The sequence below is a fragment of the Lepisosteus platostomus genome, chromosome 9 (assembly GCF_059453375.1).
Source record: "Lepisosteus platostomus isolate fLepPlt1 chromosome 9, fLepPlt1.hap1, whole genome shotgun sequence".
In the NCBI taxonomy this organism is placed as follows: domain Eukaryota; kingdom Metazoa; phylum Chordata; class Actinopteri; order Semionotiformes; family Lepisosteidae; genus Lepisosteus; species Lepisosteus platostomus.
The window spans coordinates 17635127-17660193 of NC_142619.1; the positions used below are offsets into that span (position 1 = coordinate 17635127).

General features: G+C 37.9%; 1 protein-coding gene across 34 annotated transcripts in view; it reads left to right on the top strand.

Annotated features, from left to right (window-relative positions):
- The window catches only part of mical3a (microtubule associated monooxygenase, calponin and LIM domain containing 3a), a 140843-nt gene that overhangs the window by 74642 nt on the left and 41134 nt on the right, over nucleotides 1-25067 (top strand). For 24 of the 34 annotated variants that reach the window (XM_088647014.1, XM_088647012.1, XM_088647020.1 and 21 more), the window contains 18 exons: nucleotides 592-718; nucleotides 1969-2062; nucleotides 2386-2415; nucleotides 2905-3052; nucleotides 5461-5657; nucleotides 5936-6048; nucleotides 6144-6206; nucleotides 6652-6825; nucleotides 8343-8417; nucleotides 10787-10882; nucleotides 11650-11709; nucleotides 12366-12473; nucleotides 13102-13209; nucleotides 15851-15958; nucleotides 16823-17009; nucleotides 18807-18898; nucleotides 19695-19782; nucleotides 24824-25019. In XM_088647014.1, the coding sequence (XP_088503140.1) occupies nucleotides 592-718; nucleotides 1969-2062; nucleotides 2386-2415; nucleotides 2905-3052; nucleotides 5461-5657; nucleotides 5936-6048; nucleotides 6144-6206; nucleotides 6652-6825; nucleotides 8343-8417; nucleotides 10787-10882; nucleotides 11650-11709; nucleotides 12366-12473; nucleotides 13102-13209; nucleotides 15851-15958; nucleotides 16823-17009; nucleotides 18807-18898; nucleotides 19695-19782; nucleotides 24824-25019 (2064 nt within the window). The remainder of the gene's footprint in view (nucleotides 1-591; nucleotides 719-1968; nucleotides 2063-2385; nucleotides 2416-2904; nucleotides 3053-5460; nucleotides 5658-5935; nucleotides 6049-6143; nucleotides 6207-6651; nucleotides 6826-8342; nucleotides 8418-10786; nucleotides 10883-11649; nucleotides 11710-12365; nucleotides 12474-13101; nucleotides 13210-15850; nucleotides 15959-16822; nucleotides 17010-18806; nucleotides 18899-19694; nucleotides 19783-24823; nucleotides 25020-25067) is intronic. The other 10 variants (XM_088647032.1, XM_088647031.1, XM_088647026.1 and 7 more) reach the window with 10 other exon arrangements.

The following is a 25067-nucleotide window of genomic DNA, read 5'->3' on the forward strand; positions in this document are numbered from 1 at the left end:
AGATCACCCTCTTAACATGACTGGAAGAGAATGTCACGTTTCCAATATGTCACTGGTTTTCCAATTGAGACTGTATGAATGTTTCTCAAAAATAAGAGATTGGAATTCTGATCCATAGGATCAAGGGAATCACAGACTCTTTCACAAACGTGAAAGGTGCAGCTTACTAAAACTTGAGGAAGATACTTTTTTTTTCCAGTTAACAGTGGAGAAGCCATCTTTGTGCCACAGTTAAATCCTGCTCAGAGATGCAGGAGATTTCCTGAGCTGTGCATTTAACAGCATCTTGCGGTGTTGATTGGGCAATTGTAAAAAATACTATCTTATATGATGGGCTACATGTCTTAACTATAATGATATTTTAATTCCCTTTTGTCGTCTCTCATGGGGGAAATTTGGGGTTATGGATTTGGCATGCATTAAGAAGGCTATATCAGGAGTACTGCCCCATGGGCATTAACGCTAATACTGTTCTGTGTAAGATAACTGCCGAACATGACTGTGTGTTAGAAGGTGTGTGTGAGAATGGATAATTGAGTGCAGCAGAGAGTGCTCTCGGTAGATTTTAATATATTGCTTTCTACACTTTAGGGAAAGCATCTACCGCCTTCTTCCTCAGACCACTCCAGAGAACGTCAGTAAGAATTTCAGTCAGTACAGTGTTGATCCAACAACACGCTACCCTAACATCAGCCTTCATGCACTGAGGCCCAGCCAGGTACAACACATGAAATGTACTTGTCCATGTGCAGTTTTTTATATGTGAAAGGAGATATTTAATTGTGACAAGTCATCACTAGGAAAAGTTAGGCCAGCACAAACTAAAGTGGAGCTGCACTGGCTTAAACAAAGCTGTAAAATGTGAAATAATCATTGAAGGAGTCTGGTATCCTGGCCTTCAGGTGACCTTCAGTCTTTGAGGAGGTTTTAGACCTTCCAATCAGGATTCTAGAGCTCTAACCACTACTCCACTGTCATGCCATTTCTCTGAATCTGGAATAGACTGCAATGTTTCACCAAGAACAGTCATAATCACCTATGTTAGTTTTGTCCTGACAGTTATGGAAACCTGAAGGTGCAGGAATGATTGAACTCTCTCAGCTATGGGATGTCACATTATACTAGTTTCTCTGGACTTGCCAAGATTGGTGTGTAATTGAAACAGCACCTGTTTCTATAAAATGGTAATCAATTTCACATTTTATGGCTGCTGTCCCCAGCCCTGGTTCTGGAAAGGCTCAATCTGATGTTACATTTGTTACTCTAAATCAACAGTTTTGTCAGACTGGGAACACTTGTAAGTTATTGATTACTTGAACAATGTGGTGAATTAAGAGGACTTTGGACCATGCAATTACCTGCAATCTATCCCAATTAATGTTTCCTACCCCCTCTAGAATCACTGATTTAATTGGGAGCTCTCCAGGAGTAGATTGGAGATGCTAGTTTTAGAGTGATATCCAAAAATAAAAAGTAAAGATGTAGAAAAAAGGAACTTGTTGGTGTCCTCACGGTGGCACTTGCAGATGGACATTTAAAAGGTTCACTTGTTCATTAGAACTGTATTAGTAACTGATTTTCTATTTAAATCAAACTTGTGTAAGTTACTATGAAAACTGAAACTTAGATTTTGTTTAAATCATGATTTCATTTTAAAATAATAATTATTTAATGCCTATTAGCAAAACAATCACTAAGCAAGAAATGTCCTGAAAATGAGAAAAAAGCATTTCTTCAAAAAATAGTGCAATGCTGCAGTATGAACATAACTAATGTTGGATTCAGATTGCACCATCAAAATGCAATAACATGCTAGGTGCTTCTTTATAGGCAAGTGACGAGCAAGACTTCACGCTTCACAGTATTTGCTACTGGTTTCATTGAAACAGCTCTGTAAGAGAATTTTAATAACTAAAGTGAACAGTAAAAAAATGTAATTTTTCGTTTTTATCTTCTTCCTCTCTGAAGGTGCGGCATCTTATTGACACAGGAGAATCCAGGGACCCACGTGTCGAAATGGAAAATGCTGTTAATTCTCAAACCCCCAAACTCTCCAGAAATGGTAAGCTGATTGTACAGTTGCAGTATTATTTGGTTTTATGTTAAAAAAAGGCTTGAAGTTAGATATTTGTTTAGGGAACAAAGGCATCTTATTTGAGAAGCTAGGTCATTATAACAGTAGACAGGTAATGAGATTATTTTCTCTTGTTGAATAAAGACCGCTCTCAAAAGTGTGCCCTTATAATAATAGGCAGAAAGAAACATTAATATCTCTTCCAGATTTCTGGGTGCATTGACTCCTGTTACGAGTTTTGATTTCCCTTAGCCTAATATTGCTTTGCTTAAATGTTTTTATTATTATTTATTTATTATTCTTGTCCTCAGACAATTGTCAGCTTCAAAATCTTGTTCAAGGTAATTTCACAAATGAATATAGACAAAATGCATGTTATAACTATTTTAAGAGTATTTGAAGAGGCTTGCTCTATAGTTTTCCTTAATCAAAGTTACACTGGAATCTAACACAAACATCCTTACTAAAATCTACACTAACTATAACTGGTGTGCAGCCTACAAAATATTTTTTTTTTCCTTCAGAAATACTGTTTAATTTCATTTAAAACCTGCTTAGCTGCCTTTAATTCTGAATCATGTGATTGAAAACATTTTTTTCATTTTCTCCCATCTGTTACACCTGCTCTCTTATATTCAACTAATTACCACCACCAATGATACCATGTTAGCGTGGTTACTAGAGTAGATTTTTGCACATTTGCAGCTTGCAACATTTCATAACTTAATTTTTGTATTAGGAATTTCCCCTGTCCTTATTGCATTGCATGATTATTATGGCAGATAAATTATGTGGTTTCATTACAAAAATATAATGCTTGACAATTTCAGAGTCAGTAGCTAGATCCAGTAAATTGCTGAACTGGTGCCAGCGACAGACTGAGGGATACAGGAATGTGAATGTGACTGACCTCACCATGTCCTGGAAGAGTGGACTAGCTCTCTGTGCCATCATCCACCGGTACCGACCTGACCTCATGTGAGTAGTTCTGTCCGAATAAGTTGACATTGTTGAAGGTCAAAACATTTTATATAGAGATTTGTACAATAAAGCCCAGATGGAAATACCCTTGTAATTGCAGACAGTTATCATGTGCTACCTCTTAAAAGTTGTTTACCATATAGTAAGCTTTGTAGTGCAGTGATGAGGTGGCTTGATTTTGTTGTAACAATTAGAAATTGGAATGGTAAATTGAGAGTACTTTTATGGCTACTGGGACTCAGTTGAGCAAAACAAAAAAAAAACACATCCACAGATTGAAAGTAAACAATACACAATTGTATTAATACCGCAAGAAAATGTGTAAAACAGACCAATACAAGAGTAAACATACTTAACTGTTTGTGGTTCCACAAATAGCTGATCATTCGCTTATGAATTACAAAGGTACTAGTAATAGCAAGGGTGAAAAAATGGTTAAAGTTACGAGGTTGCCAATAATCGTTATAGTCAATCTTGTGTAATCAATTCAATGCTCATACACTCCAAAACAAATGATTAGTTATTGTTGTGACTAAACTTTACTAAACATGTTTAAAATTATAGTTGAATTCTCAAGGGTTATAAAGCGAACATTGAATTTGTACTCATGCAGAGTAAAATGCAGGCCAGACCATTCTTTTAGAGTTTGAAAGTCTCAAGAGAAAGATGAAGGTGAAGCTGGATTTGTCGCAGCTGTCAAATGTCCTTCCTGTTGCCTTCCTGTTGGAGTGATTTTGATTCATTCTTAAGCAGCTTTCCAACCATTAGTGCTCAAGGTCTGACTTGAATCTAGCCGCAAGTGAGTCATATGTTGTGAACATGGGGAGAACATACATACACCACTAAGATAGTTCCCCATGTCCGCAATTCAGCCCAGTCCCAGTGCTGTGAGGCAGCAACGCTAACCACTGCACCACCATGCCCTCCCCTATCATACGGTACATATCAAAAACTCAAAGATGTTACAGAAACTTAGGTATGTTTTTAAAATTGATAATGAATTGAAGCATGTTTTTCATTTTGATGGTCTCTATATGTGGCCAGAATATGAAGACCATCAAGACCGTTAAGAGACCATTTAATCATGACAAATGTTTAATCTTAACTGGGACAAACTGTTATGGCAGCTTTATCTGATGGTAATTATAAATATGGAAAATCACACTTGACTGTACTGTAAAGCTCTGTACACATCCTCATATAAGCTGGAAAATCTTTTGAAAGGATCCATTTAATGTTCAGAAAATGGATGCTATCCATTTGATCTTTATGTGGCATAGCGTACAGTTACAAAGTATAAGAATTCAAGCTTTTGCTGTGGCAACCCTAAATTAATTAGGTACACAAAATTGCCTTACCCCCACAATTAGTTAATTAAATGGTATCTTTGTGCAATAACTGTGGTTTACAAATTTGATGTGTTTCAGAATAAATACACCTGTTTCTGCAAGATAGATGTATGTCTGATAATATTGTCCGATAATATGGCTGATGTTTATACATTGTATAAGCAATTATGTGTTCTTTTTAAAATAGTTTTTTTTCCCTTTTGATGGTTTTAGGCAAATATTATTTTGTTTAAAATTGTAACTGCAACAATTTCTCATTCTTCAAAAATGTCTGCAGTTTGTAAACATGTTAATAAGCTATCAGAGATTAAATAACTGATTCTTTATGTTTACAGTTAATTTCTGTAAAATGTCATATGGACTTTGTAAATAGAGCATTTACTCTGTAAATGGAGCTTAATTAACTTGCTTACTGAACACAAAATGATACTCTTTTTAATTTGAATGCAAGATTTTTAAATGAGTTGTACTCATCAGTTTTAACATAAAGGACGTACTGAAGCACTTTATATTTCACATTTACTTACTGTAAATAGACACAACTGGACAGTTCTCTTACGATGTTTATCTCATTCCAAACAGAAACTACACATGCTTTCATGTTCTATTGCATTAATCGGAAAATTAGCAAAGACACAAGTTAAGTGTTGGTTTTGTGGTTGTTCATCTTTAAAAGAAAAGAGAAAAATGCAAACATCATGTAAGGTTTCAGTGCTTTCTTAATATTTTTGACAACTGTAGTATTCCACCCATTTCCCAAATAGTTTTTCTCTGGAAAACCATTATGTCATAGAAGCTGTTCCAACATGACAGATCTGGCTGAATCTTAAGAAAGAGAGTTTGGCTGTGGTGTACGTGGTAGTCTTGATCTGATACCAGAGGAATGTTGTAAACACTACTGAGAGTGTTATGGAGCCAGTGTGAGTGCACATGCTGTGCCGCTCATTAGGAGGCATGTACTCAATGCTCAACATGTGGAGGTATGTGGTTATTCTTGCTGCATTGTGCCGGTGCTGATCTGATGCGTTTCTGGTCTTCCTTCGTGTCTGGACGCAGTGACTTTGAATCCCTGGAGGAGCAAAACCTGGAGAAGAACAACCAGCTGGCCTTTGACGTGGCAGAGCGGGAGTTTGGGATCTCGCCCATCATGACGGGGAAAGAGATGGCCTCGGTGGGGGAGCCCGACAAGCTTTCCATGGTCATGTATCTCAGCCAGTTCTATGAGATGTTCAAGGACACAGTGCCCCCTGGTGGTGAGTACCACTGTGTTGCTGCTGAGCACTTTCCTCAGCACGATTTTTGTTTTGGTAATTCTTTGTGCCTTTCAAATCACTATTAAAAATGATCCTAATGTTACTTTTTGGAAAGAAAAAAGATTGAATATTAAATGTTTTATTTCTTGATGTAATAAGGTGAAACATCTGTGAATTATAAACCAGGTACAAATTAGTAGGTCTGTATATAGTTACAGATAGAGTTATAGATATTTAGGTATACATGTATATATTCAGGTATTTGTTGTTATTTTCAGAAAACCATAATCTGAGTCCAGAGGACAAAGCCGCCTTGATCTCCAACACTAAGTCTCCCATATCCTTCCTCAGCAAGTTGGGTCAGAGCATCTCTCGCAAACGGAACCCTAAGGTACAGCCCTAATGCGACTCTGAGAATGGCCTGACCTGCCTCTCTTCCTGTGGGAGCGTTTAAGTGACAATTAACATTTTTTCCCCCTCTTGTAGGACAAAAAGGAAAAGGAAGTGGATGGTTCTGGCAAGAGGAGAAAAACCAGCCAGTCTGAGGATGTGAGTGAAATGTTACATGATATTAATTGTAATGGTAGCAATGCCTTTTAAATTCATTACTCTTCAGAACTCTCTTCTTTGCCTTAATGTACATGCAGGTCATTTGTTTGTTTTGCTTTCTTTTTCTTGGCTTGCTTCTTCAAGAGTATTAATTTTTTTTCACTTTTTTTAAACGGCTTTAAGTGTTTAATTTAACATTTAACTTCTGATATTTACATATCATTTTTCCGTGAAATCCAGTTACTTTTTCTTAAAAATGTAAAGACCTGGAAAGTTCGTCCCTCAGTTTCAGTGTTATTGATTTCCGAAGTTTCTAGTGTATAACTGAAATGGGGTTTTTCATGGAGTCTTAAAGTTCATTACTGTGTAGTGCCCAATGTAAAACGACTGTGCTGCACTGCAAAGGCTGTAGCTTTTGTAGCTTACGTTTGCCACTTTGATTCAGGAGGAAGTGCCCCGGAGCTATCGCGATGAGAGGCCGCCCTTGGTCAGCACGCTGGCAGAGCGTAGGGTTGACCCGACTTCTGGAAATCACAATAAAGTGAAGTCCATGGCCACACAGCTGCTAGCCAAGTTTGAAGAAAATGCTCCTGCACAGTCATCCGGCCTCAAGAGACAGGTGAGCCTCAGCAAACGGAGCAGGAAAGAGCAGAGGGGGAATGAAGAAGGAGTTGGGCAGCACAGACCTAAACCTTTCAGCTACTGCTTTCTAAGGACGGACTTTGTAAATATATTAATTCTATTAAGAGCTCGATACCGACAAAATTGTATGTCCCAGTAACATGATTTTTGTATTCAGCTTTCAAAATGTTTTTTTTGACATGGATATAAGAATGTTTTGGAGCTCCACTTAAGGATTTTGGAATATCAGTCCCCAGAAGTGGGTGTCTCACGCATAAATTTTGTGTTGCTAGTTTCTGAAATTAAGAACTAGCAATGCAAATGTAGAATCTGTTGTACCACTACTCAAAGACCATTTGTTCTAACTACACAAAGAGCATTTTTCTGATCTATGCCTGGCAGCATAAAAGCATATGTGTATAGCTCTTGTCTGTGGAAATATTGCTGAAACATGATAGAATAGATCAACATTCTGGGCAAGAGAGCTGCAGAACATAACAAACATTTAGATTAGTTTTTAAAGCATAGTTTCTTGAAAAATAATATGTTTTATTTTTAGTGCACTTTTCATAGGTCGGTCTCAAAATGCAAGATTATTAAAAGTGTTTTTTCATGAATGTTTATATCTAAGTGCATTTTACAGAGACCTTTTCTAACAAAAACTGGTTTTAAGGATATTTCAAAACAAAGAAAGCTGCTTGTTCTAGTAGTTTGGATGTTAGATGTATACCCAGTGGTGTGAAACGGCAGTGTTGTTCCATTTTCTATATGGTGTTGCCATGGAGGCTTTTTTCCTTTAAACCAATATTGTGCTGATCTTTCTGAGCAATCTTTGTAGTTAACAAATACTGAAAAATGTGTGATGTTCATTGGCACGACTATTACTGTTTTTGAGTGATTGAACCCTCTGTGCTTTCTTAAACTCTACACATTTTTACAGTTCATTAGTTTGACTTGCATGGAATCTCTAGACTTCTACAGATTGTCATCCTTTGGGATGGGACCAAATGGTTTCCAGTGGCTCTGTCTTGAACCTGAGGTGAAGCTGAATTTTAGGCATTCAAAAATTAAGTTGTGACATATTGATAAAAGTAGAAGCCCTTAATTAATTAACTGCATCTGTAATGCAAGCATTGCTGTTTCACAGTATCAGTTAACAAAGCAAGGGGTTTTGTTTTTACTTATCTGTGACTTTGCTCATTTCTCAAAGAATGTCAAGTTCTCTCCTAGGTTGATATTTTGGGTGTGTCCTCTGTAGTAGTTTAAAGAAGAACCCCCCCCCCCCCCACTAAGATTTCCCATTTCTTGTTGGTCTGGCATTTTTATTATCCACTTTGTCTTTTGTCCTGCACTGATGGCAACTCCTCCATGAATCATGTCATTCTTTCCCTCTTCTGTCCCTTGGACGCCCGTCCTCTGTTGCGGGGTTGCGCTGTTGACTCGCGCGGCGGGGTGGGTTTCGCTTGCTGTTCTTGCTGTTCTCTCACGCGGCGGCGGCCTCCCCTACCGTACCAGGAGCGCCTGCTGACCCAGCCCTCCGTGCGCCCGAAGGAGCAGGCCCGCCTCGCTCCCGTCCCGCAGTGGAGACAGGTAAAGAGCGACTCACCCGGCCGCGCCTGCCCTCCCCAGCCCTGGAGCGCAAACGGCACGGCGATACATTCCGTTACATCTCCACTTTCATAAGTGACTTCATCATCGAGCAATGTCGGTAGCTCGATTTTTTTTTTTCCCCTCGATTTTTGGGGAAAAAAAGAGGAAATGGTGCTGTTTGCCTTTTATACGATCACCATTTTGGTTTTATGTGTGCACACTTTTGAAAAGATCAGAACTTTATTGGAGTTTAAGAAAACTGATATTTTTTATGTAAAGTCAATTGGTATTCTGCTTACAACAGTCAGAAATAGGCAGGAAAATACACTGGTAGTTGTTTGGCCATTAGAGATGATTCAGGAATAAACAAATCCATGAACTATACGTTCAGATTTTGTTTTTCTCCTGTCGCAGTCTTCAGACAATCACTCCAAGATAAACTTCCATTTAATCTTTCATTATCTGTTATTGAGTTCATAATTATGTTACTTGCTGTACGATGTATTTAGGTTCAGGTGCTTAGACAGACTGAACTAATTAATTCTGAAGTAAACAGTAAACAGGCTCACATTCTTTGCTCTCCGACCTTGTTTGTTCTCCCATATCATGAAAATAGTGGTAGTGGTGTAGCGTTTGTTTGTTTTTCAAACGTTTTAAAGTTGACATCTTATTGGAATATTGAAAGTATTGAGAAACACCATATCAGCGCATGTAGCGCATCTGTTACTTAGTTTGAACTAATAAGACAGACATACCACTGCAATTACAAATTACCAGATACCCTGTCATTACATGCTCTTTCCTTCCTTCACTGCTTCACGACACATTCACCTCCTTAGAGACGCACCCAGCAACAAGAGAGGTTAAGTTTCCGCTTTAGAGAGACAGTTCTGTGCCACACTTTGCCTCCCAAGGAGAAGGTATGGTATCTGATGTAATGCTGTGTAGTGTAGTGGTTGTACACTAGTGTCCTGTTTCAGGCCAGAGCCTCAGCTCCCTTCTCCTCCCCAGTGTGGATGTGTGTAGCCTTGTTGCTCTTAGGCCTAGTTGTCCTTAAATCCGTTAACTGTTGAATAGGAGTTCCCTACACGTTGTACAACAAAATATGGAGAAAAAAGTACCAAATAAGTGATCTGTAGTTTATTAACCATGCTGTTTTTAATGCAGACTGTTTTTGTGGATCTTTTGCCCTTTTTAAAAAAAAAAGTATAAACCTCCACAGTCACATCTTTTTGTTTGCTTCTTGCTGAAGACTGAAAACCTTGAGCAGGTGGTTCCAATTTTGTCTATACTTATATTTCATGGTTGACTTTTAATTTTATTTCTTCCTGTCAGTCTAGCTTGAGTAAATGGAGGTTAGTGATGGAGGTGTGACCCACAGATCATGGAGTACTATGAGGCAGGGGAGTAGGGGTGAGAGAAGCCATGGGGACGACAGTTCGAATATGCAGTTTTAGATGTAGCTTACGTAATTAAGAAATAATACGGAGACTGAGAAAAGAAATAGTATGTCCTTATATAGCCTGTCCATTCTAAAAATATTTTGTGGTAATTTTGACATCAGTATATTTGTGTTCTGTGCCAATATCTAACCAGTCAATATCAAACACAAGATTTAAGACCCTGTAAATGATTACATTTTATGGTTCAGTACATGCCATTCATGATGAGAATACTAAATAAAATATCAGTCTGCCACCCTGTCACACAGTGAAGATGAGGATGATGAGAAAAGGTTTGTTTTACTTTTATCTTTGGACAATGGGACTGCAGCACACATACCCCCACTAGAATTGTGTGGTTTATACACCCTTTTCATCTACTGACCTTTTTCCATCTATTTAGGCTTTACTGTTGGTGTGACACAGCATGTTATACGTGCAATACACATTTTCAAATTACTACACAGTACAGAAAAATTAAGCAGAACTAATAAAGTCCAATACTTCGTATTAAATTATCTTAAGCTTCACTAATAATCATGCAGACCCAAAAAATTCCAATAATCTGTGACTCATGTCCGCCCCTGACTTAATCCCATCTTTAATAGTTAAAGCGGTTTTGTTTCTCATTCCAGCTGTGTGATATATGGTAAATATTTAAAACACTTGTTTTCTAAATATAGATTGTGGTGTTGCAGATGGCTGAAGTGATGAGCCAAAAAACATCTGAGAGTGTTATTAAACAATTTCAGTGAGTTATCCAGAGGTGTATTTGCCAACAAATGCAGTCTAGTTCTTTTTTTTTGGTGGTTCTTTGGTTACTTATCCCCAGGATTTTTGCTTGTCAGAGCAGGAGTTTTTGTAGGCAGTCAGGCAACGTAGAGTGAATGTCAGTGGAGCTGAGCCTGTCCTCTCCTATTTCTAAAGGCCAAAAAGGAGACGAGCTCTCGAACCTGCCCAAAGAAAATCATTCTTCTCACGCCTTCTTCCTCCACCTCTTCCTCACTCTCTCTCCATGTGCAGGTGATGCTCTGTGCCTTGTCCATGGCACACTTTAATTCTTCCCTTTCTGTATTTGTCACCATTGCTTTAAACTCCTATACACCTTGAGCTTCCAAAATTCATCTGTTTTTCAAAAATAGTATAAGTTAACTTTACTATTAAATTTAATTATCTGTAGTAGCCACTGATTGTTAAGGGTTTTGAAGTACTGCAAATGATTTGGGACAATTTAACTGCAAATTTATATACAGTATTTTCTTACTCTGTGGTAACAAAAAAGGGTTAATGTCGGGCAAGGTTTTAAACTGAAGTTGCTTAAGGGCTTAAAGAACCCTTTCCCTTCATGTTTGACATTTACATGCTATATTAATACTTGTTCCAATTCCAATAATCAGGATATAAATGGGTGTAACAAAAGGGATATACTGTACTGTATCATGTCTGTAGGACAACAAAAGGTGCTTTTTTGTGTGTTGGAAACAATGAAAATTCTGGCTTTATGGCAACATCTACTGGAAATAGTTCAAGAGCAGCTTAGAAACAAAGTAGGTTTCCGTTTTGATTACTTATACCCAGTGTGTTTTCAAGTAGGTGTAGAAGTAAGGGTTTTAACATTTTTAGAAAGCCACCTTTTACATAATGTTTCTAAATCTCTCCCACTGTTTTAAGTAAGCAGCTGAGAGGAGGAAAGTTAATTGGTTTCCTGTGGAAGATTAAACACGGTTTGTTAAACTTAAATGCACTGGAATGATGGTTGTGTGCTCTCAACTTTCTTGTCGCTCTTGTAGACGGGAGAGAATGATGTGGCTGAGTGCCCCAGTCAAGAGGACAAGCCTGTCTCAGATCGGGTAACTGGGGCAGCACGAGCCAGTTTACACAACAAGCAGTGTTGCAAAACAGCTGCCAAAATAACCAAAATTAACCAAAATAAGCATGAGCCTTTCAGATACTGCACTACAGAATCATACAGGGTTATTCATTTGATTAGTATAGTGAAACCTATGGCAAGCTGAGTACATTGTGGGGGTTATTTGCATTTTAAGAATCTCTCCTGACTTGGTCCTTGCCTAATATTTTCTATTACCATTGTGTTTGGCTTGTTGTATATGAAATTGCATGTTACGTTTTCTCCAATATAATCTTCAGAGTGACCCCCACTATTGCCAGTATTGGAAAACCTAATTTGTAATAATTAAATCAGTGAGTGCATTGTTCCCGTTGGGTTTTAACATACCTAACATGCACAGTATGTGGAATAAACTTTATAAAACAGAATCAGCTTGTTGTTTTTTTAAATAAAGAAACAAGTGAAGTTTATTAAGTGAAAAACAGGCTTGGCAATATAATATTTCTCAGATATTTATGGCATGCATTGGATTGCTAACTAGCAAATAAAGTATGGGTAACTGTGTTAAATACAGCTGTTTTGGGTGCAGCAGACCTAAGTCTTTAAACATCTGTTCATTTAATGTACATTAGCTGACGGTGTTACCTTTTCCTGCAGATGTTGCCATTAATTTACTGTGATGACCAAGTTACGTATACTCCTAGTACTGAGGAGAGGGCATCACACATTTCTTCCCATTGTCAACAGAACCATACCAGTCTACAGGTGAAATAACATTATTTTACTGGGCTGGTGTTAAATATCTTTAATTTTGATCTGTAATGCCTTTGCAGTGACAGAGAGATTATCGTGGCAGCTTTCACTGCTAACAATCATCCTGCAGTACATTTCTGAGAGGAGTTGATCTGAACTTCTTTTTCTGAAGTACTTTTGTCTTAGCTTGTTTGTCCCTTTTGATTTATTATGGCATATATCTATAAAATAAATAGATGAAGTGATACCAGTATTACAGACTCATCCAATCCACAAAAAATGTTACAAATGCGAAGACACCGCTCAATACATCATGCATAATGGAATGTTAATAGTTTATTAGTTGAAGGATCTCTTGTTCCCAGTCTGTTGGGTTGACTTTTTCTGTTGAAGAACCTCTCTTCAAGACTAAAGAATTCCTTTAGACTTGTCTGTGTATGACATTTATTGACCAGGGGTTATCTTGGCTGCTTCTTACTGACAGTACCTTGCCTACCCAAATGGGTTTTTAATGGTTAATTTTTACACTCTCTTCATTTTTTTTTAAATTAACCTCTCTATGCATCCTCCCTTCTCAGTGTGTTTGTGAGGTCTTGTTTAATATGTTAAATAGTTTTTGTCTTCTTTTCCTCTGCCGGAGCCTAAGAAAAAGCCGTCGCGGCACTTCTTTGTAGATCAGTGGCACCTGTCTCGCAGTCTTCGCCCAGACAAGTACAGTGACCTTCCTTCCCCAGGGTCCCTACGACAGGTAGCCCCAGTGGGGATTGTAGTGTGGGCTCAGCACTAACCCTTGTTCTGGCTCGCATGCTCTACTGAGAATGGCTTATAAGAAAAGACCACTGGATTTGTAGTTACTAGTGTACTGTAGGTGTGCCCAAAGCCGAACTGGTGAATTCTTTCCTTAGCCCTCACCTCTATCAAGGCAATGTTCTCGAATCCGCTGAACTGAAAAAAGATATTCGTCAACATTTTGTGCTCAGTGTTAGTATCAGGAATCCATGACACATGATTTATCGGTGGTGTAAAGCAAGTTATTTTGTCTAGTGGGTTGATCCTCAAAATGAAACTGACGTGATGTCATGGAATTCTTCGTGGTGTTTACAGATTTTGGCTGCAGCTCGCCCTTTTTGCATTCAAAATGTGATTGTTCTTTTCTTAAAAACAGTGGGCACTCCTTACAGTAGTACAGTACAGTGAGCTGTTTTTTTTTTCCAAACTGTGAAGCACTGCAAGAAAATTTCAACTTGCTCTCAAGCCTTCTGTAGAAATCCTACTTTTTCACCACTGCCATATTCAGAGTTAAATGGTTGGCATACCTTCTGTAGTTTATCATGACAGCCAGCAGACTGTTTTACTTATGGCAACAAAAAAAAGTAAAAGTTGACTTGACTTTTACTTTTACTGCATTTATAAAGGAAGTCCACAATAGCTCATCATGTTAAAGCACTCAGAATATCTGTAAAAAAAAATTATGAGCATGCGCTGTTTCTGTTTGTTGATGCTGCTTTAAATTCTAATGCCTGTTATGTAATGATTCAGAGCAAAACACTAGTTTTTACTTCTAGAAAATGGTATTATTAACTTAACTGATGTGAATATCCAAGGGGACTTTCTTTAAAAAACATGAACGTTCCAAGAAGTGCTGAATTAAAAGAAACTGTTTAGGACATTATCATTTCAGGTCTCTAACATAATAGTTAACTAAAAAAAACAATACAAAAACCAGAATTTTCAATTATAAAATTGTTATGGGAGAGTCAACACAAGTGATTTTAGGAAACACCAGTAGGTGACTGAAGAGGACGTCTTGATGTTTGAAAACAATGGAATGAGAGGCACTCATTTGAATCTATGGTGTCTTGATAATGTGATTTTAAGTAGTTAATTGATCTGCGGATTGAAGTCAACATGGTTATGTAACTTGTTCTACACTCCTACAACTTTTTTTACTATATATAAAAGTACCTCCATTCTCCGTTTGTGTCCCCTGAGCCGTGTTTCATCATTAATTATGAAAATAACTACGTTTCTGATAAATATTGAAACTGTCTTTCGATATATGATCAAGGCTTTGTAATATATTTTAATTTTGTTTTACGGAATAGTCAGGTTGTTGACCCTCCCAATGAGCTTATGCTGTTATCTGGTTAAAAACTGTAAAAATTACTTACTTATGGAATAATGGTGAACCTTTTCACTTAAAGGTTGCTGAATGTTTTGCTTCTTTGGTCATTCACATAGATTTAATATCTACTTCACTAGTGACACTTCACTAATCCCAGAACTGCACTCACATTTTGTTCCTATTGTTTTCTGACTCTGTCGTTCATATATTTTTATGGTTACATGCTGCTTTCATCAGTAGTTGAATGACAGGTATTCTTTTCTAAAGAATGAGGGGGATGTACAGTTCCATGATGAGAGCTACACTGTTTCAGTTAACAGTTTTTATAAATCTGGAATCTAGTGAAGATTTCATGACCCGTAATTGATATTCAAAGGGAAGTTAATTATGTTTGAAAATTATGATTATGATTGAAAAATAAACAGTGAAAGCAAAAACCCTAAAGGTGTGCTGTTCGAGCTCTGCATGTGGAGGAAATGTTTAAGAATCTTCAGAAAGTTTTCTTTGTCCATTCTAGCTCTTTGTAGGAAAATTTCACTTATTTCTGTTACATCACTGGTGGACTGGCATTGCAGCTGGCATCTGTGAGCTCTTTTTGTGCCTTGGCAATTTGAAGTTAAAATGTTTTTGAACATTGTTTAAAAGCTGTATGTGTTGCAATCATAGAGAATTTTCTTTTCATCCTGAGTAATGGGTGTCCCTGGAGCTGTAAGTGAGTTAGAGCCCAGGGCACATTGTGGGCTTTGACAGTCTGCTGTGTGGCATGTGATGCTAACTAGTGCACCACTGCAATAGGCTCTTGCCAAAAACACTTCTGTGCTTTTCACCGATAATACTAACTGGTTTTCTTTATGCACCCTGAGGAGCATGCTTGTTTGAAGTGTTGTGAACACTGACCGGTTTTTCATTTATCTTATTTCAAATACTGTACTGCACATTTAATTTTGCTCTCTTGTTTTCTGCATTTCTGTTACTGTTACATGCTATTATGGAAAGTATTGTATAGTGGTGGAGTTAATTATATGTTTTGGTTTTTTTTCTAAATGATGTGCTATCATTGACAACAGCTACTTGAACAACAGTTGGAAAAGTTAATGCTTTATCTACCCATTCAGATAAAACAAATAAGTGCTGCTGGATTTCTTTTTTCCCAAAATGTAGTTTCAAGTTTTTTTTTTTAATCTTTTGCCCCCCTTTTAATTTTTTTCCTTTTCTCCCTCATTTCTGTCCTTCAAACCTGTCATCAATGTTCTGCTGTGAGTAGAGATATATAAAGATGTACACAGGTGGAGTGAGCTCATTGGCTGAACAGATAGCCAATCAGCTTCAAACGCAAGACAAGCCCAAGCCCCTTCTTGACAAGAAGGAATTGGTAAGAACTGGTAGTGTAGGCATGTAGTAGCAGAATGTAGCTGAGCAAGTGTGCAGACTAATTCAGTCCAGGTTGCTCTAAGCAGTGTCTTTCATCCTGTTTTGTTAGTAGTATTTTTTCCCCTTTAACAGTAGACAGGCTTCCTAACTGCGTGTTTGCTTCTAACCTGTTGAACTTTTAATGATTGCACAATTGAAAGACATTAACATCCAGTTATTCTTAAATATTAGAATACTGATTATGTGGTTATATTCAGCATCGGAAGGACTATAATTGTTGGCATAATTAAGCTCTAAAGGTACTTTCTTGGCCCTTGGCCACAGTCTACAAATTGCATCATTCAGAATATGATAATCATTCCGCTCCCTTAATAGAGTTTTGCCCAGTGTGCCAACAAGAGAACCCCTTTGGTTAGGTTAGATTTCTCATTTCCCCCCCCCCTGGTTGTCTGTCTTGAAATGGTAAGCTCCATATCTTCAAATCATTGAAGAGCTCAAAAGAAAAAAATGTACACGCCCTTATGTCAATGTCATTGTAATGCTATTAATTCCACTTTGGGGAATCAAATTATTAAAAAAGCACATCTGATTTTAATTAGCATTTTTGTTTCAAAGTTATGGACTCCTTGGCAGTGTATCCGAGAAACAGCCTCACACCACGTGCTTTGTGGGAGTATTGTTGTGGCCTTGTACCCGCCAAGCCTTGGATCTTCATACCAGACTTGATCAGCCGCCTGGTTTTATGTTTTCCTCTTTAAAGAAACCCAGGCTTTGCCGATAAAGTTTTTCTAGTATAATTTATTTGTAGGTCTTATCCCATTCAATTCTTCAGTGATAACCTAATGCTTTGTTTCCTTCATTTAAGGGCTCTCTACGTAAGGAGTTTCCCCAAAACATTGGCGGGAGTGATGTCTGCTACTTCTGCCGGAAGAGAGTCTACGTGATGGAGCGCCTCAGTGCAGAGGGCAAATTCTTCCACCGTAGTTGCTTCAAATGTGACTACTGCAACACCACACTGCGGCTGTCATCTTACGCTTTCGATGTTGAAGATGGTAAGTCCAGAACGATGATTTATTAGATAATTAACTGGCCAGACAAGCTTCAGTTTCAATACGCCTGATTTCAGGGGATTTTGAGACTCGGAAGAGCACTCCAGAGCAAAACATTTTCTCCAAAGAACCAGTGCTGCCTGTGCTTCCTCTGTGGTATGACAGAGAATATTTTTTTCAGAGGGTATGCTACTTGTTTTTTTTTTTATTTAATATACATTACATGCTGTGTGTGGGCTTTCTAATAAAAATTTAGAATTCAAATCATAGGACGTCATGTTAAAAAATTATACAATATACTAGTTAAGCTTTGTTTACAGTATTATATACAATTTTGGTGAACAAAAAAAGACATTTTTGTTCTGGAATCAGTACAGAGGACTTAAAGGAATGTCCTACAATGGCACTACAGGTTGACAGGTTGATGGAGATTTGATGCATGTATTCAAAATCCACAAACATATTAACAAAGGCAGCATACCGGACTTCTTCAAAAGGAGTAGTGAAGCTTGAACCATAGGACACAAGTGAAAACTGCATGGATGTACATTTAAAATTAAGAATAGAAGGCACTTCTTTACACAAAGGTTCGTGAGAATATGGAACTGACTACTCAGCCATGTGGTTGAAGCCATTATTTTGGTGATCTCTTGTTGTAACCTTGCTTATGTTCTGAACAGTATTTTTCAAAAACAGAGGAGCTGCCTTCTTTCTTTGCTGGAAATACAAGCTGTTACGTTCCTTTACGGATTCTAGTCCAGTGTCATGGTATTGAGAGATTCTTCTCAGTCACTTTAGTTTATTGAAATTGACCAGTACCTTCTTTCTTTGTGTTTTGGCAAAGGGATTAGTTGCTCATTTCCTTGCCTTAACAAGTATTCAAGTCCACTCAATACTGAGCAGTTTTGGCAGCACACAACAGGAAAATATGAGCCAGCTGTGCCCAGGAGGAGGGCTTCAGTTATTTCAGAAGAACGTGGAAGAGGAACATTTTAGAAGCTGTGCAGTCGAGTTTTTTTTTATGTACTGTATCTGAGAAAAACAGATCAATATACTTGTTTCAAGAAGTTTTGAGAAGCATTATCAGTGATGGCGCCAATAATAAAAAATGATAAAATTTGTGTCTCTGTGCCTTGACATCACAAGAACAGAGTGCTGAAGTGAAATGTAAGCTTTTGTGAATCATTGCACATAATTCTACAAAGTAAAAACTATTTTTTGAAAGCCAAGAGGTAAAGTCAAATCTAATCAATTGTTTCAGTCCATTTAATTCTGGTGGTCGGCTGCTTTTGCGTGTTAAGAGTTAACTGCTTTCTTACATTCCAGTTTCTTTTGCTCTGATCAGGCGAGCCTTTTTTCCCCTCAGTGTCAGGAGCTCTCTTTGTTTGCATTACAAATGCTGTATTGTTGCAAGTTATATAGTCAACATTTTCTCACAGACGGCCCATTGGTTGCAGGTTGAGGAAAAGCGATGAACCAGACAGCCCTGAGGGGAATCAGAAAGAAAAAGATGAGCCACGAGAATTCTATTTCCCAAATTCTGCATAAAAAAATATAGCTTCATCTACATATTAGAGGGGCTGTGTATTAAACTCAACTCCAGAATGAGGCAAACGCTGTCATCTGGAATGGTTTAAAGATGTACTGTACTTCAGTGGATTTCTCTTGTGATTGATTTTTTGTTTTGCCAAGTGCCAATTATATAAATGTGATCCTAAATATTAGGACAAATGGGGGGAAAATGCACATGAGAGGAATGGCTGGCACAGTGTGTCCTGAGTGTTCTGTGCTGTCTTGCAGGAAAGTTCTACTGCAAGCCTCATTACTGCTACCGCCTGTCGGGGTACACCCAGAGGAAGAGGCCTGCCCCCCCTGCTTCGCTCACTGCCAAGGTACAGCCTTGTACTCGTGCTTTATTTTAAGGGGTGGGGGTGAGTTTTGTTTGCCATTTCTTGTTCATGATCAAATTGTGCATCATAAAAATACACAGTGTTGTCATCTGTGAATTCCCGGTATCCGTGGTTTAGAATATATTTGTAGTGTTCCTTAACAGTTTTTCTGTGAATAATTCAGACTGTTTTAGATTTTCTTGCCAATTTCAGAAACCTGTCCAGTTTTGGAGAGTAGATTTATTTTTTTAGCTGCTGAAAGCTGTCACAGATTTTCAGTACTTTTTACATCCCTTGATTGGTTTATATATTGGATCCTGTTTGTTTTGCAAACTTGCAGGCCGTAAAAAAATCACTTAATTTAGTTTACAATAACCGCAATCAGCTAGATTAATTGCTATGTAAAACTGGCAAACTGCAATTTTTAATTTCGATACGGAGGTTTCCTTGTTGCTAGGGCATTGCAACGGGGGAACACAAACGGACCTGTGGTCACACCTCTTTTTAAATTGTATTTTAATTCTTGTCTTACGTTGTTTTTTTCCCACAGCTACAGCCACACATCTGTTTTGTGAGTGCTGAGGGTTACTTTTGTTTCACATAAGCTAAATAATAAATACAAAATTAACATTCTCTTTGGTTTCACGTGCATATACTGTTACCAGTTAATCTTTTAAAATAAATTATATCTTGTATAATTTATAGTTGTTTTAACCATTTCTCAAATCTATTTAAAATGGAGGATGAAATATTTTTCATTTTTTGACTGGTCAAAAGCTAAAGTCTGTTTCCTCCACAGGAGAACAAAGCTGCCCTGCCCGAAAGAGCCACGGCAGAAGGCCCAGGCCGGGCGAAGGCAACTGTGGCCCCTGCCGAAAGACCCTCAGGTATCCCGTTTTCCTATCTAGGCCAGATGGCGCGCCTGTCCATGTGCTGCATGAGCCGCTCGGTCCTTGGAGCAGTGTCTTGGACTTGCCACCAGGTGGTGCACAACCCTCTAGATTCTCTCTTCCTGTGCCAGCTCATCAGCTTTGGGGTTCCCTTCCTCTATGCCCAGTCTGGTGTGGTGGGGCAGATAGCCTGCGAAATGTAGCTGTTGGCCCTGGGGGGAAAGACTTGGCTACAGTGCCCATTCAAAAGTACGGCTTTTCGAAATGACTGTTTTTAGTTAGTTCTGTCGTTGCTCGTTCTTAGTTTTTTTTTAAAGAATGTTTCTTGTTTTATAATTAATGTTTCTTTCAGTTTTTGTTTTTAAAATGTCTGTTTACTGTGTAAACTAACTGCTTTTGTAAATGTGTAAAAATATTATTTTTTCTCGGGGCATCCTCTCGTCTTGCTGCCTTGCTACCATGTGGTAATTCTTGTGATTTGTGCTGTTGTGAGATTTTTCCTGGAGATGCAGCATTTGGTCTTCCCTCAAAACTGATTGGAAGATACAGGTGCCTTGGTTTACCCTTGAGATCGTAGCGCAATCAGATTTGAAAACTGCAGCCCCTGAAACATGCTTTAAATATGGAGAGTTTACTCACTCCTGGTTTGACACCCTTTCTAAACTTTATAGTTAACTTGAAATTCCTTGCAACCCTAGACAAACAGAATTATGCCAATTAAATTCAATGTCAATTCAAAGGGCCAAGAATGAGTGTTGTGGTACTGGAACTTGCAGATTTTCACAACAGTCACTGTAAATGACATAACAGGTGGAATTCATTAAAATGGTGCATCTTCATCTTTGCCAAGATCATTCTCAGATGAAAAACAAAATGAGACACAGACATGACAAAGCCTGAGCCTTACTTAAACCAAATGGTTTTCTGGGTTAAAAATCCAAATGGTCTTCATAAATTCCAATCATAACATCTCCAGTATTTTTTCCCCGGCTGACTATTTATGAGCATTGTAATATTTATTAACTTCAATCCCAATTCTTTGAATTTGGGCAGATGAAAATCTAGAATCCAGTTCTCCAGTAGCTCTGCTTTGCCATACCTGAGATTGTGTATGAAGAAGCCAGCTGTTGTATTGATTGTAAACTTTGTTGCTGCTTGCGATTCCTCTGTGAGCTTTACCTTTCCCACTCCTATCAGAGCAGGTCTGTAATGAACGCTGGTGCCTACATGAGGTGTCCCTCCAAAGTGTTGCTGCAGTCAACTAACTCTCTGCACACTAACCTTTTCTAAGAGTTACTAATTGAGGAACCTGTGCAACTTGAGTCAAAGCATGAAAGCATGTAAGCATGTGGACGAGGTACTTAACACAGTTCAATGAAGCAGAGATGTAGGGTATTTCAGCCCACTTTGAAGTGGTTTATCAGGACCTGTAGAGGAAAGTTTTAAAGTTGCATAAATGGATCAAACATTCTCTGGGGTATATGATTTATTTATTTATGTTGTGTCCATGCAATAATTCAAAGGTTCCAAGTGTTTTCTAGAGAACAGGGGTAAAGGTTAGGAACTTTACTACTGTTTTTATGTTAATTAGTGCAGTCTTATTTTGTAGTTGTTAAGCTTAATTTCGCAAGCAGTTCCCCAAAGCTGATAAGGAGCAGAAATACTGTGATGTTTTAAAAGGTCTTTTTTCCTTTTTGTCTGGAATTATACATGAATGCAAACTTCAGTCCAGAGCAAAGAATCTGAACAAGGGCCTTTTGAATAATTTTTACAAGCAATTTTAACTTGTGCTAAAAGTAAACATTCAGGTGGGTCATCTTTCAAAGGGTTCTTTTTTCTGATGAATCTGTATATCCCTGGAATGTTGACAGTGCATGATGGCATGTTCTTTAGTGAATGGAAGGGCTACAGTGTTTCTCCTTACTGTTGGGATTTGGTGTACAGCACTGCATGCGAGCTTGGCACATGACTGACAGAGTATGTCCAGTATTACAAAAACAAGGTTTTAGACATTAGTGTTAATTCAGTGAAGTAACACATGAATTTGAAGCACACGTTTGTTTTTATTAATCAGTTTCAAGATTTTATAGTACGGTACAGTTTCATCTTTAATGTCTAGTTCTACTTACTTTAAAGGCATTGCTGCACCACTGAGTTCTGTTCACATGTGCAATAACTATTAACAGCCTATAAAAATCAGGAAAAAAACAATCTTGTTAAAAGAGACCCACACGCGAGACGTGGCCACTTTTTCCTCTTTGCACGTTTTATGACGCACCAGTTGCTTTAGAGAAAGTTCACAGTCAGCAGAGAAAAGTTTCCCAGCGGAAGCTGTATTACAGTATATTAAATGACCAAATCCCGAAAACACAAAATTAAGTGACGACAAATGAGTTTTAGTAATCAAATGATCAGAAAGTATACAGAATTATTAATATCAGTATTAAAGGTGTGGCCACAGGTTTGGAGATAAATAGAATAATTTAATTTGAGCCTAGAGGCAGATGATGAGTTTTTTGATGGAGTTGCCTCCTAGGATGGGAAAAGGGCAAGTTACCAAAGTTTCTTTGTGTATATTTATGTTTTGAAAATTGCATTTAAACTTTTTTTGACTCATTTTTGTGACTTGTTGGAAAAAATGGTATTACTGCACTAAATTTTATGTTCAAATAAATGTAAGGAGATGTATGTGGTGTGGTTTCTGTTTATGTTTGTTTGTTAATGCTCTATTTTGTAAAGTTTAATTTATTTTTCTCAGAAAATGGCTGACTTAATTACTGGCCTAGAGCTGTGTTGTAGCAGCTACTGTGGAGACCTTCAGAGGATAAGGGGTAGTGCAGGAGTTTCCAAATCCACATTGGCATGAGGCTATCAGGTTCTTTCTCCATTAGATATGTTTTGCTGAAATTTGACACATCCAGGTTTTTAGGAGGTCTGTGTTTACACGTATATGTAAAACCTGCAGTAATTCAGCAACCAAGAGCTGCATTTAAGTACCACTAGTGTAACTTTGACACTTCTGCCCTTAACACACTGTGATGCTGAGGAGCTCTGAATGAGAATGCAGGTTAAGTGTACATGAAATAATTAGTATAGTATGTTTAATTTACTACAGACTGATACACTGTCACTCACTGTTCTCTTTTCATAAGCACCTCATAGTTTTCAAAACACAGTGATCATTGAACGCTGGAATTATTCAGTTTTCTATGTGGAGGCAGTAGTTTCATTATCCCGATGAGCTGCTTTGAACTTCCCAAAGCTTTAATTGCAGAAAGGACAACAAATCAGCTTGCGTTTGCAGAATTTGACAATAAAATTGGAAGTCAGGATTTGATTTTATTGTTTCCTATTGTATTAATCTACTCTTCATAAGAACATAAAACAAAAAACGGGTTATGAATGACAGGAGGTCACTTGGCCCATCTAGCCTATCTGAAAGTTGGTATCTTATTCACCCAAGGATCTCATGGCCAGTTCTTGAAGGAAGCCGGTATCAAGAAGAGTCGGCATCAAACAAATAGCTTTGGTTAAAGTAGAGCCTCCTATGATCAATTTCAAATGCACTTCCATGTAGTTTTCAGTTATGTCCTCTGTCAGTTATAAAACTGAGGGCTTTCCATGATATATGGATTTTAAACAACAATCCATAGTCGATTAAAACAGCTTTGTGATTTTCATGTGGAGGAATGGACTTGGTTTAGGTGTGAAAATGAGTGAGATTCTAGTTTTAGAACTTCATGAAGTTTCATGTCTTCATGAAGCATTATTACATTCATAGGTGCGACAATAAAATGAATTCACACTGTACTTTAAATGTAATAGAAAGTCAGACATATCTAAAAGTGGTAGGAAATGAGTATACACAGTTTATGCTGATGTTAAATCTCACTGTGAAAGATGAAAGACTTTTTATGGAGGATGTTTTTTCTTGATAAATCAGACTTAGACTGGTTCACTACCTTTCACAAAGTTTTTTTTTACTAGACACTTTCATTGGTTGGAATGAAAACTCATTTTCTGAAACAAAAGTTTATTGCTACAAGCATTTTGTTCATGATTACACAGTAGAAGGCAACTATTTTTTGTTACTGATTAAATATAGACATAATATATCTTCTGTAGTACCCGTCTTTACTAGGGATTTTCCCAAATCATGGTGTTCTATGCTTGCTTTTAGCAACTGGTTCAGAGTGTTTTTAACCTCGTTTTCATAGTCAAGAAAGAGTATAGAGGGAGAGCATTTCCCGTAAAGATTATATTGTTTCGTTTTAAAGGGTACTTTTCACTCCTACACAACCATCACAACCCGATTCTGTAAAAAACATTTTATTTGGAAGAATACATTTCAATATTTTCTAAGTAATCAGTGATTTTTGTGATGACAACACCAAATTCATCATGAAGAAATACTTTCACTCAGCAGAGCTGCATCCTATTAGAGTGCAACTGAAATGTTTTTGTGTCTTTCAAAGATTGTTATAGAAATGACTCACTCATGGCTTAGCAACCATGAAAAAAGATAGTGTGCTCAATTATTCATTACTGAGAGTAGACTATTTAAGTTCACTGTATATGTGTTCTGCATAATGTACTAGTAAATAAGTCTTTTTCAAGCACTTAATTTGTGGAAAGCCAGGCAATGCAATACGTTGAATGCTCATGTGCACTGGCGTTTAGTCGGGACATTAATGCAACCTTCAGTGGTTTTTAAAGCCCTTCTTAATACAAGTCAAATCTTGAAAAGACAGGAGTTATGACAGTACTTATGAAAGCTTATGAAGCAAATACACGCTGTTATAAGTGTAAGCCATTATAATTGCCATTAGTGTGTGTCCTGGTATGGTTTTGTAAATAAGACAGCTAAAAAGTATTGAGATGGGTGGCATTGTTGAGGAATGAGGAGTTATTTTCATCTTCAGCCTTGGTAAGAACCAGCATGGCCTTTTTTCTTCTTCTGAGGGGCCTGGCTGTGTTGTGCTTTAAGCCTCAGTTTTTCCTGTGTTTTTTTTTATCCATGTGTGCGTGTCGTCTGCAGTGGCTGAAGTCAACGGGGTCGAGGAGCCCAGCCTGACCAAGAGACTGCGTGGTACTCCAGAGCGCATTGAGCTGGAGAACTACCGGCTGTCCCTTCAGCGCGAAGAGGAGCTGGAGGAGGTGCCCGAAGAGACGCTGGCTGAGCACAATCTGAGCAGCGTGCTCGACAAGGCCACTGACATAGAGGAAGGCTCAAGGTGAGGTCTTTGTGCGAGCAGCACTCTACATACACTCTCATGGTTAGC